The sequence below is a fragment of the Misgurnus anguillicaudatus genome, chromosome 10 (genome assembly GCF_027580225.2).
Source record: "Misgurnus anguillicaudatus chromosome 10, ASM2758022v2, whole genome shotgun sequence".
In the NCBI taxonomy this organism is placed as follows: Eukaryota; Metazoa; Chordata; class Actinopteri; order Cypriniformes; family Cobitidae; genus Misgurnus; species Misgurnus anguillicaudatus.
In genome coordinates, this window is record NC_073346.2 from 14,392,896 (window position 1) to 14,406,329 (window position 13,434).

The 13,434-nt window shown below is 38.0% G+C and overlaps 2 protein-coding genes across 2 annotated transcripts; both read left to right on the forward strand.

The window, feature by feature from the left end:
• The first annotated feature begins 194 nt into the window (after nucleotides 1-194).
• gapdh (glyceraldehyde-3-phosphate dehydrogenase) lies at nucleotides 195-5,290 on the forward strand. The gene is made up of 12 exons (XM_073871920.1): nucleotides 195-307; nucleotides 663-708; nucleotides 3,093-3,192; nucleotides 3,327-3,379; nucleotides 3,454-3,544; nucleotides 3,630-3,745; nucleotides 3,860-3,958; nucleotides 4,093-4,242; nucleotides 4,483-4,561; nucleotides 4,669-4,752; nucleotides 4,832-4,925; nucleotides 4,997-5,290. The coding sequence occupies exons 2-12, from the start codon at nucleotides 686-688 to the stop codon at nucleotides 5,068-5,070; spliced, it is 963 nt and encodes a 320-aa protein (XP_073728021.1). The 5' UTR covers nucleotides 195-307; nucleotides 663-685; the 3' UTR covers nucleotides 5,071-5,290.
• A 283-nt stretch (nucleotides 5,291-5,573) lies between these two features.
• opn9 (opsin 9) lies at nucleotides 5,574-13,432 on the forward strand. The gene is made up of 8 exons (XM_055209616.2): nucleotides 5,574-7,387; nucleotides 9,092-9,242; nucleotides 9,545-9,684; nucleotides 9,837-9,975; nucleotides 10,154-10,268; nucleotides 10,642-10,722; nucleotides 11,591-12,110; nucleotides 12,212-13,432. The coding sequence occupies exons 1-8, from the start codon at nucleotides 7,186-7,188 to the stop codon at nucleotides 12,466-12,468; spliced, it is 1,605 nt and encodes a 534-aa protein (XP_055065591.2). The 5' UTR covers nucleotides 5,574-7,185; the 3' UTR covers nucleotides 12,469-13,432.
• The last annotated feature ends 2 nt before the right edge of the window (nucleotides 13,433-13,434 follow it).

Sequence of the window (13,434 nt, forward strand, 5' to 3'; positions counted from 1 at the left end):
TCCTGATAAAGCTGGCCTTATACAAGGCTGCTTTTCAAAAGCAACTTAACATGTTGTTAACTTAACATAAATATAATGTTTTTTTTTACTTTTTTAAAACTGTACAAACTTTAATTATAATTATTTCAAGAATGCAACTTCCAACTTTATCGCAATATGACCTTCACATTCTGAGGGGGCGTGGCCATTCTATCCCAAAGTCCAAGGGGCGTGGTCAACGCTATCACACCAGATATAAATTAGCCCAATTCCCGTACTTAACTTACTCACACGAGGTGCCAGAACAGACGGAGGCTTCTCACAAACGGTAAATGAAACTTAATGCCAACTTACCTTGCACTTTAAGTTTTGTGTTGATCTCAATGCATGGGAGTTTAATTTTGATGCATATCTATATTTTTAAGTCGTTTCCTTGCGCATTGTGGTTCAATATTTACCAATGCGTCGAGAAATTAAATGTTAAACGGTGCACCGAGTGGTATTTAAAATATTTGCACTTTAAACTTGTAACGTTTCAGATCTGTTACGATCTTGAATCTTCGTTTGAACTAAATTTACACTCTCTCTGCCACTCATATCTTCTGCACGTAGGCCACCTTTTGTGCTTTAAGCTCATAATGCAATATTATTTTGTAAAGTTTCTTTTGGTTTTATTTCTGCAGAGGACTAGACCAAATCAGGCATCATGGTTAAAGTTGGTATCAATGGGTAAGTTCAACCTCCATGTTGCATGGAAATCAAAGCAACGCTAAAATCTTTACTTGTTGTATGGAAATTAAGTAGTTTAATGACATTTTCACACCAAGCACAATAACTAACTGTTATTTTAATAATGGTAAATTAAAAATTTTCGGATATAATTCACACCTATATCTATAGAGTTGCGAAATTATTGGGATGACCGTCAGCTGATACACTAAAAAGTAAATGTGTAAATGAATTCATTCAGGGCTGCGCAGACTCAATGGCGTATGACATCAAAGGACCGCGAGAGTGATTTGAAACTGCTATTGTACGTCATATTCCGATCGATCTGCGCAGCGCCGAGGCTGCACGCAGTCGGATGCACCTCAAATTTAACACAAATATTGACAAGGCGTTAGTTATTATTCTTGTTATTGACGGGCCTTTAGTGTTTCATCACGGTCATGTGTTACGTAGTTGCTCGTTTAGTTTTTTTGCCTCATTGATCCTGATAAATGATTAGAGGGGGCGTCGAATTTACGGCCGTTTGCTTCACACTGTTGGCTTTGTACCAACGTTGTGTATGCGCAGTGACGTCATCACGACGTCGGATAAATGCACGTTATATCACCTTGTACTTGACCATCGTGTCGCCAACTTGTATTCCAGGGTCAGCGTTTGTTCTGTAGGGATAGTTCATCCAAAACTGTTACTTGGTCTCCATGTCTATTTGCTTTTGTTTTGGTGGAATGCAATATTTTAATGCGTCTTTTCAGTGAAAGGCCCTGCGGTTCAAGATGTGTTGGACCCCATTGATGTCAACTATACATGTTGTTCAAAATTCAGTTTGCATTCTGCAGACAAAATTAAACCACCTCAAGTCCGCCTGTTCATTTCATACACTGTCAAGTGTAAAGCCCTAAAACTGATGTCCTTGCCATGGGAGACCCCAGCACTGACTCTGACCTTTCAAAAGCTTGTGCTGTGATGTAATATGATCGTTGGCTGACACGTACCGGGCACATTCATCTGCTGTATGTGCACGTAAGCCTAAATATTTCACAACTTTTCTGTGGTGTGTATACACACAGGAAAGGGGGGTGGTGGTGGCTTATTGCTGCTCTTTGATCCATTGTCCTATAGGTTTTAGGTCCACTGGTTTAAAGCAAACATTTAAGTCAGCTAAGCGAAGTGTTTTGTGCTATGTTGGACGTTATCATGGGTCAATTTCAACACAAAGGTCATGCTTTGAAAGCCCTTCAGGCAAAGGCATGCTTATGATTTGGTTGTAACTCATGTAAAGCTCTGTTAAAGAGCATTTTACTGGCAATTATAGCTTCCACTTCTCCTTGTTTTTGATAAACCCAAATGTTTAAAGGGTTACTCCGCTAGTCAAACAGTTGCCCCATTTGCCAAGAGTCATACCTACTGGACTTTACACCTGGAGCGTGTTTCTCAACCTGTACTGATCTCATTCAAACGTTAACCATATCGGTACGTGTCTTATCAGTGCAAAACAATTTGTACTGTGATCTCTTTCCTTTGCTTTGTTGTTTTCCATGTTGGTTATATGAACAGGATTTTTGTGGATGACTGGAGTCAATCCCCTGCAACCTCGCTGCTGTTATATGTACCAAAATAGCTCACAATGACAGCTGGAGTGCCCCACAAATACTTTTCTGAAGTTCAGAAGGCAGAGGACATGCCATTTAAAGTTTTGACACGAAACATCTAGCAAGATTTAAGATTAAAGGGATGGTTTACCCAAAAGTTAAATGTTGTCACTAACTATACCCACAAGTTCTTTCTAATCTGTATAAATTTGTTTTGCTCAACACAAAGATTTTAATGTTTTTACCTAAACATATCTGGGGCACCATTGACTTGCATAGAATAATTTTCTTGCTGTGGAAGTCAATAGTGCCCAAGATCTGTTTGGTTGCAAACATTTTTTACATTTGAACATCATCTGTGTTCAGCAGAACAACAAGGTTTTAATGGTGACACTTCATTTTTAGTTGAACTATCACTTTAAAACTTGCATTTTTATTACCAGTTGAAAATATTAAGGGGCAATCTTTTTGTTTTGGGAGAAGTGGAGCTTTGATGAAACTTGACTGGTGGGTCACATGAAGATGCCAATCACAGACAGCGCTTCATAAGAATTGCAAAGGGTTTTGTACTTGTTCAGAAATGGGGCACATGTGCCATCTAGTGGATGTGCTGAAAATTACTGGTGCACATCGGAAATGTATATCGAGGAACAATTCAAACTCGTACGTTCCAGCTATGTAAAGGTTAATTTCAGGGTTGTGTATTGCATAACTTTTGGTGTGGTTTCTTTGTCTTAAGTACAACTAAGAATGAATGCAAGTGATTCAAAATGGAAATTTTCCTTCTGTCTCAAGATTTGGCCGCATTGGGCGTCTGGTGACCCGTGCTGCTTTCCACTCCAAGAAAGTAGAGATTGTGGCCATCAATGACCCTTTCATCGACCTTGATTACATGGTAAGTCTGTTCCCATTTACTTCCTGACAATTTTGTTTCCATGCAACTACGATTTTGATTTCCTTCACTCTTTAAACATGGTCTACATGTTCAAGTATGACTCCACCCATGGAAAGTACAAGGGTGAAGTTAAGGCTGAAGGTGGCAAGTTGGTCATTGATGGTCACGCCATCACCGTCTTTAGCGAGTGAGTGTTGCGTGCTGCATTTACAGAGTGTGTATATTGTATAAAAGCCTCACGATTTCCATCTGTCCATGCAGGAGGGACCCATCCAACATCAAGTGGGGTGATGCAGGTGCTCAGTACGTTGTGGAGTCCACTGGCGTCTTCACAACCATTGAGAAGGCTTCTGTACGTCATTTGGGTTTTCACATCTATTGTCATGTTTGGTTGAGTTATCACTTTCTGTTTCTGAATTTTTTGTTCTTTCTATAAGACTCACCTTAAGGGTGGTGCCAAGAGGGTCATCATCTCTGCCCCCAGTGCAGATGCCCCCATGTTTGTCATGGGCGTCAATCATGAGAAATACGACAATTCCCTTAAAGTTGTGAGGTGGGAAGATTTTGTAATGATGGGTGGTGTCCTACAGGGGGCATACTAGATCTATTTGACCTGTAGTTGCAAAAGCATGAACTTCTGACTAAATCCATCTCTTCATTTCTCTAGCAATGCCTCATGTACCACCAACTGCCTGGCTCCCCTGGCCAAGGTCATTAATGATAACTTTGGCATCATTGAAGGTCTTATGGTAAGCTTAAATCGCCAGTTCAATCACTTTGTGACCTATCGTGACTCTCTATCATCTGTTCCATTTTTGGTATTAAAGTGTAAAGATGCAACTAAAGCTTTGGTTTTATAACTCCAAAGCAGTAATACATGCGCTTTCCCTCTTTTATGAGCACCGTGCATGCCATCACAGCCACACAGAAAACCGTTGACGGGCCCTCCGGAAAGCTGTGGAGGGATGGCCGTGGTGCCAGCCAGAACATCATCCCAGCCTCCACTGGCGCTGCCAAGGCTGTGGGCAAAGTCATTCCTGAGCTTAATGGGTCAGTAGCATCATTGCAGTACTTGCAGTCTTGATAATTTCCCACAAATTGCTTCCAAAAACATCCTCATTTGAGTGCCTGGCAATGCTACATTAAAGGTCATGGCTGATTTTTGTCTTTTGGGATGCACTGATCTTTACTCGTAATGGAATTTTTCTTGAAGGTTAAATTTTTACTTTCATTCTTGCTTCCTGTTTTTCATATGAGCGTGTCCTAATGCATGTGACTGCTTTATTTCAGCAAGCTTACTGGTATGGCCTTCCGTGTCCCCACCCCCAATGTGTCTGTGGTGGATCTGACCGTCCGTCTTGAGAAACCCGTAAGTATTTCTAAATCTTAAATTAAGGCAGACTTTTTACACAAGGACTCAATCATGTTTATTTTGTGATTTATTGCAAATTAAAATGTTGACAATTGTAACTACAGGCCAAGTATGATGACATCAAGAAGGTGGTTAAAGCTGCATCTGAAGGTCCCATGAAAGGCATTCTGGGATACACAGAGCACCAGGTCTGTATCTCAAAATTCCAATGTGTTCGTTAAGTTTTAGATCAGTCTCATTTTGTAACAATTGAACTGTGCCCTGTAGGTGGTGTCCTCTGACTTCAATGGTGATACTCACTCATCCATCTTTGATGCTGGTGCTGGTATTGCCCTCAATGATCACTTTGTTAAACTGGTCACATGGTAAGGCTTTTTATATAATGTGTTTTGTATTTTAAGCTGATGCGACACTGACCCTTTTCTACTTCCTCATGGTATGACAACGAGTTTGGATACAGCAACCGTGTCTGCGACCTGATGGCACACATGGCCACCAAGGAGTAGATGTGCCCACCTTGCCGTTTTGATGCGTGACCCACCGTGACTCGCCTTGCTCCACATGCCTTGAGGGAAAATGCTTAATTTGAAGACCAATGTTATTTTTATATGGAAACGTGTTCTGTTACTGTGTGAGGTTAAAAATGGATGTTGACTTCAAATGCATTTCTGTCGTCTTTCAACCTGTGACAGAATAAAAGTCCTCCGTTTGTGAGAAATGAAAAAATTGCCAGTGTGTTTACTCCAACTATGAGTTTTCAGCTGAAAGTTCTTGTTTTAAATGGGAACGAGTGTAAAAATGCTTGTTTTTAAAATCAGCATTTATTAAAAACACATTTAAGACCATAACTTGTGAACACTAACACATTTATACATTTTTGCTACATTTTATGAAAACATTCGGAGTTTTCTTCATTTTCTATAGTCTCAAGATTAAACTACACTTGTTGCATCGTTGGTAACTATTTTAAAAAAACTCGGATTTATTTCAATTTTTTATCTAATTAGCAACATAATAGTATGATAGATTTCTTTATATACACTTTCAGAAAAAAGCTGCATATTGGTACCTTAAAGGTATATATCTGGTACTTATTGGGATCATTTTAAAAGGTACCTTCCCAGTGACAACACTCAAAAGGTGTGTTTATCACCCCTGGGGGCCCCAGTTTTTTTATATTTTATGAAATTAATTTATTGTGAATTAATGTTCACTGTTCTCATCCATGCCCTTTCACGTTCTTCAATACTGTTGCTCTGGGGTAGTTTTCCTTTAAATATTACATGTTGACTTACCAGGATGTTACATGATGGCCCTTTAGGAATTATGTCCATCAATGTTATTGATATGGGATTTAGAGCAGTGTGCTGGACGTGCAGCCCTTTTTTAACATCACTAATGCATTGCTTTGGCCAGGGTATAATGCTTTAGGCATCAAAATATATGGATTACATTTGCACAGAATTTTGCCTATTGCATGATGCTGAATCTGAACTCTTCCGAGAAAAAAATGATTCCAGGATACTGGGATTTATTGTGCAGTATGTCCTTGAATGTCCTTATGTCCATATTTCATAGGTTTACATGTATTTCTGCTGTTTTAAGCCATCCAATTCTCTTGATGGTAATGGATTAAGAGACTTAAGTTGCACATTTAAAATGCCAACACACAAACCGTACACCAATTGTCATAGTGGTCTAGTATTATAGCAAAAAGTGCTGCAATATCACATTTTCTATTGCTTTATTTAAATATTAACAGTTCCGTTTATGTATAAAAATGCGCTGATGTTAAATCACAAAGATAAAGCATAAACTTTAAATTTCAATGTGTAAATACCGATGAGAGTGAGAGCAAGAGTAATGGCAATAGATGGAGAGAAGGTCAAAGGGTGGAACTCATGGGAGGGCTTTATTTGTTTGGTGTGTGCATCCTCATGGTCTGACCAAAGCAAAATTGATTCTCTCCTCCAGTTCATACAGAAACAAAAGCGGCTTAAGATTGAAAGCCAGCATTTTACTTTGAGATAACCAACAGTTGCACACTGACAGGATAGGAAAAAGATAAAAACAGAAGAGTTACAGTGACAAACAAGGTAAGTAAAAACTTTTACCTTATGCTTTTATCAGCTTTCTCACTTGGATCCTAAACGTGAAGTGGACACAGCAAGTGACAATAGCATAATTCAATGTGTTACAAAAAAAAATGTTTTTTTTTTGTGTGTGTTTTGATTGTACTTTTGATAGTAGTTTTTTATGATATTAATTTTCTGTTAAACAGTATTTTTTTGTACAGTCATTAACATAAAATCAGTTTTTTTGTTGTGATGTAATATTCAAATAGCTAATTGCATAATTTTGTTTTTCAAGTAAACCGAGAAAACTTTACAATAAGATTGCAAGATTGTATATGTTACACAATGCACAATGAATTAACATGAACAATGAACAATTGTATGAACATATTAAATAACATTAACATAAAATGCTAAACACATACTTATTGTAATTTAATGTTAATGTTCACTATATGCATTAACTAATATCATGAAAACAATGTTTTGTAGTGTTAACATTAAAAAAAGGTAATGTCATTTTTTTCTTTCTGTAATTAAAAATGTATGAATCTTAAGATTAACAGGTGCTGGTGTCTGTGTCCCCACCTTTCTCTCTCTGTCTTTTATTTTAGTTATCAAATGTCTGAAAGTGTGAATAGCTCCTGGACGGGGTCCGTTGCTGTCCCGTCCTCTGTCCCTCATGTCTTTCGCTCTCGCCTTACTGCATCTACTGACCTCAGCATAGCTATCTTCCTCATCATCACAGGCCAGTCACGGTGTTATTGTAACACAGTACCTATATTTCTATCTATTTATATGTTATAGCTATACACTGATGTGTGTCCGATGCTATTTTATTACAGTAACTATTTATTAAAAATAAAAATAAAAAATGTATTAGGCTATTTTAAGACTATATCAACACTATAACACATTTATAAATTTTTGCTACATTACATTTATGAAAATATTCTCTGAGTTTTCTTCATTTTCTATAATCTCAAGAAGATTAAACTAAGACTAAACTAACTTTTAAGTTAGTGTACTAACTTACACTAAACTAAATTTTTCCTCAAATGCAAAATAAAGATTTATAATCAATTATAATTATTTCAATTTTTGGTTTAGTTAACCACATAATTATACAGTCATACTGTAAAAAATTCCGTAGAAATTACAATGTTATTGCAGCTCGGTTGCCGGTAGTTTACCAGATTTAAATTTATGGCAAGAGTTTGTTCAAAGTTAAATAAATTTAAAATATTAACAAGTCTTTATCTTTACAGAATAAAACTATACAATAACAGCCTCATGCAAAGCAGTCTGGGAACCAGAAATCATCATCAACCTTTTTCTGTTTTTTTGCTTCAGATTTTGTTTCCCAGAATGTTTTGCTTGATGCTGTTTTTTAGTTTTACTCTGTAAAGACAAAGACTTGTAAATGCTTAATGTTCATTTAGCTTTGAACAAAATGTTGCCAATAAATAACATAAATTTAAATCTACAGTGAGTTACCGGCAACCCAGCTGCAATAACACTGGGATTTTTTTTTACAGATTTTCTTTGTATACACTTTCAGAAAAAAAAGGTACAAGAAGGTAAAAAATTTACTGGCTGGGGCAGTATTTTTAAAAGTACACTTTTGTACCAAAAGCTGCATATTGGTACATCATATATCTGTACCAAAATGCTACATATTAGGGCCATTTTAAAATGCATCTTTTCAGTGACAACACAAAAAATGGTGCTAAATAGTACTTAAAGCTTGTAATCCTATGGGAACCATGTTTAGCGAGGGCACCTATTGGTTCTCAAAATGGGGGACGTGGCCCTCTGGGGGGCCCCAGTTTTATGACATTTTATAAAATATAGTAATTTATTGTGAATTCTGTGTAATTAAACTTCAGAAAAATAAGGCTGCTAACCAACAGCACTACATTTTATAGTTTAAATTTTGTTTAATAAAAATGTGTAGTTTTACAATGCTTTATGTCATAAATTTTCCAAGCAGGGCACAAGTGGGGGTCCCCGTACACAAGGGGGGCACGCACGCCAAAAAATTTTGAGAACCCCTGCTATATAGCACCTCTGTAGAACCATAAGTGGGGCTAAAGCCCAACTATAGCATCACTTATGGTTTAAGATGGTGCTGCACAGGTTTTACATAGGTGATGTTTAGCACAAATGGTTTACTTATGATTACGAGCCAGTGAACCAATTTTTATTGTTATTATCACCATTTTTAGAGTGAACTTTTTAGTGTAGCATTGGTCATCTAGGATAAGGGCAATACAATAATTGAGCAAAAAGTAAAACAAAAATGAATCCCTTGGACAAACTAACCTATTGATAGATGCGTATAGAAAAAATAAGTCTATTTTTAGCATTTTTGCATTATTGCACCACTGTAGATTCTTCATTCTAATCTCTCCTCATTACTATGATCGAAATCTCTGTCTGTCCTCCTCAGGTGTGGTGTCGGTAGTTGGGAATGGCCTGGTGTTGTTAGTGTACAGTCAGAGGAGAAGAAAACTCAAATCCCATGAGCTGATGACGGTCAATCTAGCTGTGTGTGATTTTGGCTACAGCCTGCTTGGAGCACCATTTATTATCATCTCAAGGTACCACCACTGAACCTCTACAAGCTATGTTACATAAACATTACTCTTTGCTTGGCATGCCAATAGTCCAGAAAAGCTCTAACTCGCTCTTGTATTCATCCCTCTTCTCTTCACAGGTATTGTGTTGGTTAAGAAAGGTGGTTGACATGACTTTACAGAATGTCTAGCAAGAAATAATATTGATCTGATTTGACTTTGGGTGTATTTGAGGGTATTAGATATGCAGAGTTCTGGATATTTTTGTATTTGCTGTATACTAAGGATTGTGTTACTGCTGTTTCACTCTCTTTATCTTCCTGTAGTCTGTCTCATGCATGGATTTTTGGAGAAACAGGATGCTTGTGGTATGGGATTCAGGGGTTTGTTTTTGGCATTGGATCCCTCATCACCACCAGCCTTATCTCCCTCGACCGCTGCTTCAAGATCTGTAGCTTTCAGTATGGTATCTATTCTATCGTTATTTTCTGCCCCCTGTTTAAACAAGTGCGCACATGTAACCTAAAAACGTTGTCCACTTTCCTGTGACAATATAAAAATCCTGGGCCAATCCGTCTACTCTAGTAAAACAAATATCTTTCTTTTATTTCATCTCAGGTCAGTTGTTTGAGAAAAGACACGCATCTCTGTCTATTTCTCTGGTGTGGCTCTATACGCTATTCTGGGCTTTGCTTCCTGTGTTTGGCTTTGGTAGTTACAGCCCTGAACCATTTGGGACCAGCTGCACCATAAACTGGTATTGGCTTTACTTTTTAAGATTTTCTAGCATACTCACAAGAGAATTGCTGGTGTACTTGTGGCATGAGTGTATTCTCAAGGGGCCAATACAAAAGACTTTCACTTCTTTGCTATTTTGGCCACAATGTATCAGAAATTACACCACAGAATGTGTGTGTTTTTGGTTGAATGCACAGGTGGAGGATGAAGTCTTCCCTGAATGATAGAGTCTTTATTTTTCTGATCATGACACTCTGTTTTGGGGTCCCTACCCTTACAATCATCACCTCATACATTGCTATCTTCATAAAGGTAAAAATACATTTTTGGCATTAATGAGAATATAAATAAAAATACTTTACAGCTAAATCATGTGAAGCCACAAATTTATTTGCACAAATACCATATAAATGATTGGTTTTCTCTTTACGCTGATTGATAAAATATGTGGCCCTTTCTGTGAAATCCAGGATAAAGTCTCATAATTAAAAAATTGATTTTACATTGATTTCACTTTTATTTTAATATTAAAGACATCAAGGTTAGATTGTGACAATGTTATTTACACTATGTAGGATGATTTTATGTAGAAAACAGAACATCACAAAAATGATTTAAGCTGGGTTTCACAGATTGGGTCACATGATAAGATTTAATGTGTAAATACAGTCTGGGGTGATTTCAGGTGTATTGGTCTGGTCGAATATTGGCCTCAATGCCTTCATCCAGCGTCACTCACAGTATCAAAGATATCCGGCTCACAAAGGTACCTGATTACCCACAATACCTTTGGGGTGGCCCACTTTGTACACTCAATCATTTTGAAAGTTTTTAAAGGAATAGTCTACTCATTTTCAATATTAAAATATGTTATTACCTTAACTACGAATTGTTGATACATCCCTCTATCATCTGTGTGCGTGCACGTAAGCGCTGGAGCGCGCTGCGACGCTTCGATAGCATCTAGCCCAGCCCCATTCACTCAACGGCACCACCCAGAGACAAAGCCAGAAGTGACCAAACACATCAACGTTTTTCCTATTTAAGACGAGTAGTTATACGAGCAAGTTTGGTGGTACAAAATAAAATGTAGCGCTTTTCTAAGCGGATTTAAAAGAGGAGCTACATGTTATGGCGTAATGGCACTTTTGGGAGTACTTCGACTCGGAGCAGTAACACCCTCCCTCTCCCATTATGAGAGTGAGAAGGGGAGCGGACTTTTCAGGCGAGTCGAAGTACTCCCAAAAGTGCTATTACGCCATAAAATATAGTTCCTCTTTTAAATCCGCTTAGAAAAGCGCTACGTTTTATTTTGTACCACCAAACTTGCTCGTATAACTACTCGTCTTAAATAGGAAAAACGTTGATGTGTTTGGTCACTTCTAACTTTATCTCTAAATGGTACCATTGAATGAATGGGGCTAAGCTAAATGCTATCGAAGCGTCGCAGCGCGCTCCAGCGCTTACGTGCACGCACACAGATGATAGAGGGATGTATCAACTCTTCTTAGTTAAGGTAATAACATATTTTAATATTGAAAATGAGTAGACTATTCCTTTAAGTCTTACTTTTTATGATTCCCATTCAATTTCTCGTTTCCTTCTTGCATCACACTGTTTCTGTTCTTGTACAGATAGCAGCAGTTGTGTGTTCCTCATTTCTGATTGCCTGGACTCCCTATGCGATAGTTTCTCTTTATTCTGCGCTGACTGCCAGAGAGGAGCATCCTGGGGAAGATGGAGAAACAGCTCTCTCTGTCGGGTTTGGTCATGGCAGAGAGATCTCTGACATCTTTGGTTTTCCCTTCCTCATTAACTTGACCTCTTCAGAACATTTCGAAGATGCTTTTGGTTCCTGGAGAAATATGACTCCTGACACAGATCATTCTCATCAATCTTCATTGGGGCACGGCCCCAGATCCACTGTGGGTTCTGGGCATGGAGGAATGGATGTGAATAGATCTTATTATGTTTCCACCCTAAGCCCAGAGGTCACTCTGATACCTACAATTTTTGCAAAGTCACACTGCATGATAAACCCCTTCATCTACCAAATCATGAACCGAGATTTCAGAGAGGACGTCTATGATCTTTTGTGCTGGAGAGGTGAAGATGGAAAGAGGAGGAGAGCAAGGAGCTCAAGTGATTCTGATGGTGAGGATCTATCTATTTGTCTGTCTGTCTCTCATGTTTTCCTCAATCTTTATCACCTTTTTCTCAACTCTATTTTAATCTGTATCCTTGCACACATGAAGGACATCGTGGGAGCGTCAGTCTCTCTTATATTTACAGCTGGAGAAGACGAAGCACCCATACGAGTCAGGTGTCCGGCGAGCGGGTGAGGAAAGAGTCTTCACGGAGGAGTAAAGGGAAGAGAGGCTCATCTCACGGCAATGCCTCGGGTGGCTGGGCATCTCTGGATACTGCAACGTCAGACACACACTCCAACTTAGAAAGAGAGAGAGCGAGTCAGGTCGAGAGAGAGAAGCAAAACGAGCTGGTTGAAATGTAAGGGGTGATAACAGATGTACCCTGTAACCCAGGGTTTGGTAACATGTTTGTATTTGGGTGAAGAAAACAGTCTGGGATGGCAGCGAATAAATGAAGAGAGAATTTTTCATGTTTGGGTGAACTTTTCCTTTAACCAAATTGTATTTGTGCATCACAGAGACACTTTAATTCAAAGCAACTAACATAATTTAAAGGGGCCATGGCATGAAAATCGGACTTTTTCCATGTTTAAGTGTTATGATTGGGTCCCTAGTGCTTCTATCAACCTAGAAAATGTGAAAAAGATCAACCCAGTAACTTAGTTTTGGTAAACCATTCTCTAAAAGCACATGAAAAAATAGGTCGTTGAAATTTGGCTCTACTTATGATGTCATAAGGAGCTCTTATTATAATAATACCACCCCTTAATCTGCACTATCCAACCACAGCACTGGCATTTAGTGAAGAGAAAAGCACAATTGAGTTTTAGTTGCAACAAACCACCATCACTGTGATCAGCGTTTGAATTTCATCAGCTCATTTGCTTTTTAAAGGACACACCCAAAACGGCACATTTTTGCACACACCTACATAGTGGCAATTTAAACATGCTATAATAAATTATTTATATGTTATTTTGAGCTAAAACTTCACAAATGTGCTCTGGGGACACCAAAGATTTATTTGACATCTTAAAAAAATCTTGTGCCATGGCCCCTTTAACTTTTAATTTTTTTTCAGTAAAACGTTTGTAGATAAAATTTATTGTGAAGCAAACTGTGTTGTCCAATATGCAATTTTATCCACAATTGAATAAATGTTTGCCCCCTTTCTGATATTTATCCGAAATATTTATTTATGTTTACTATTAGCACTATTTATTTATGTATTTATTTATCTATGTGTTTCTCTGCTGTGTGCCCATATGCAAACATGCGCTGTCTGCATAAATGTGAAAAGTAAATAAAGTTTACAAAACGCTTTGACA

What these genes read in the sequence shown, in the direction of transcription:
- gapdh (XM_073871920.1), top strand. Translation starts at nt 686, where the DNA reads ATGGTTAAAGTTGGTATCAATGG. An exon ending in GCCATCACCGTCTTTAGCGA is followed by an intron (nt 3,380 to 3,453) that starts GTGAGTGTTGCG and finishes CTGTCCATGCAG; the next exon opens with GAGGGACCCATCCAACATCA. An exon ending in CAACCATTGAGAAGGCTTCT is followed by an intron (nt 3,545 to 3,629) that starts GTACGTCATTTG and finishes TCTTTCTATAAG; the next exon opens with ACTCACCTTAAGGGTGGTGC.
- opn9 (XM_055209616.2), top strand. Translation starts at nt 7,186, where the DNA reads ATGAATCTTAAGATTAACAGGTGCTGGTGTCTGTGTCCCCACCTTTCT. An exon ending in CCATTTATTATCATCTCAAG is followed by an intron (nt 9,243 to 9,544) that starts GTACCACCACTG and finishes ATCTTCCTGTAG; the next exon opens with TCTGTCTCATGCATGGATTT. An exon ending in ACCAGCTGCACCATAAACTG is followed by an intron (nt 9,976 to 10,153) that starts GTATTGGCTTTA and finishes TTGAATGCACAG; the next exon opens with GTGGAGGATGAAGTCTTCCC.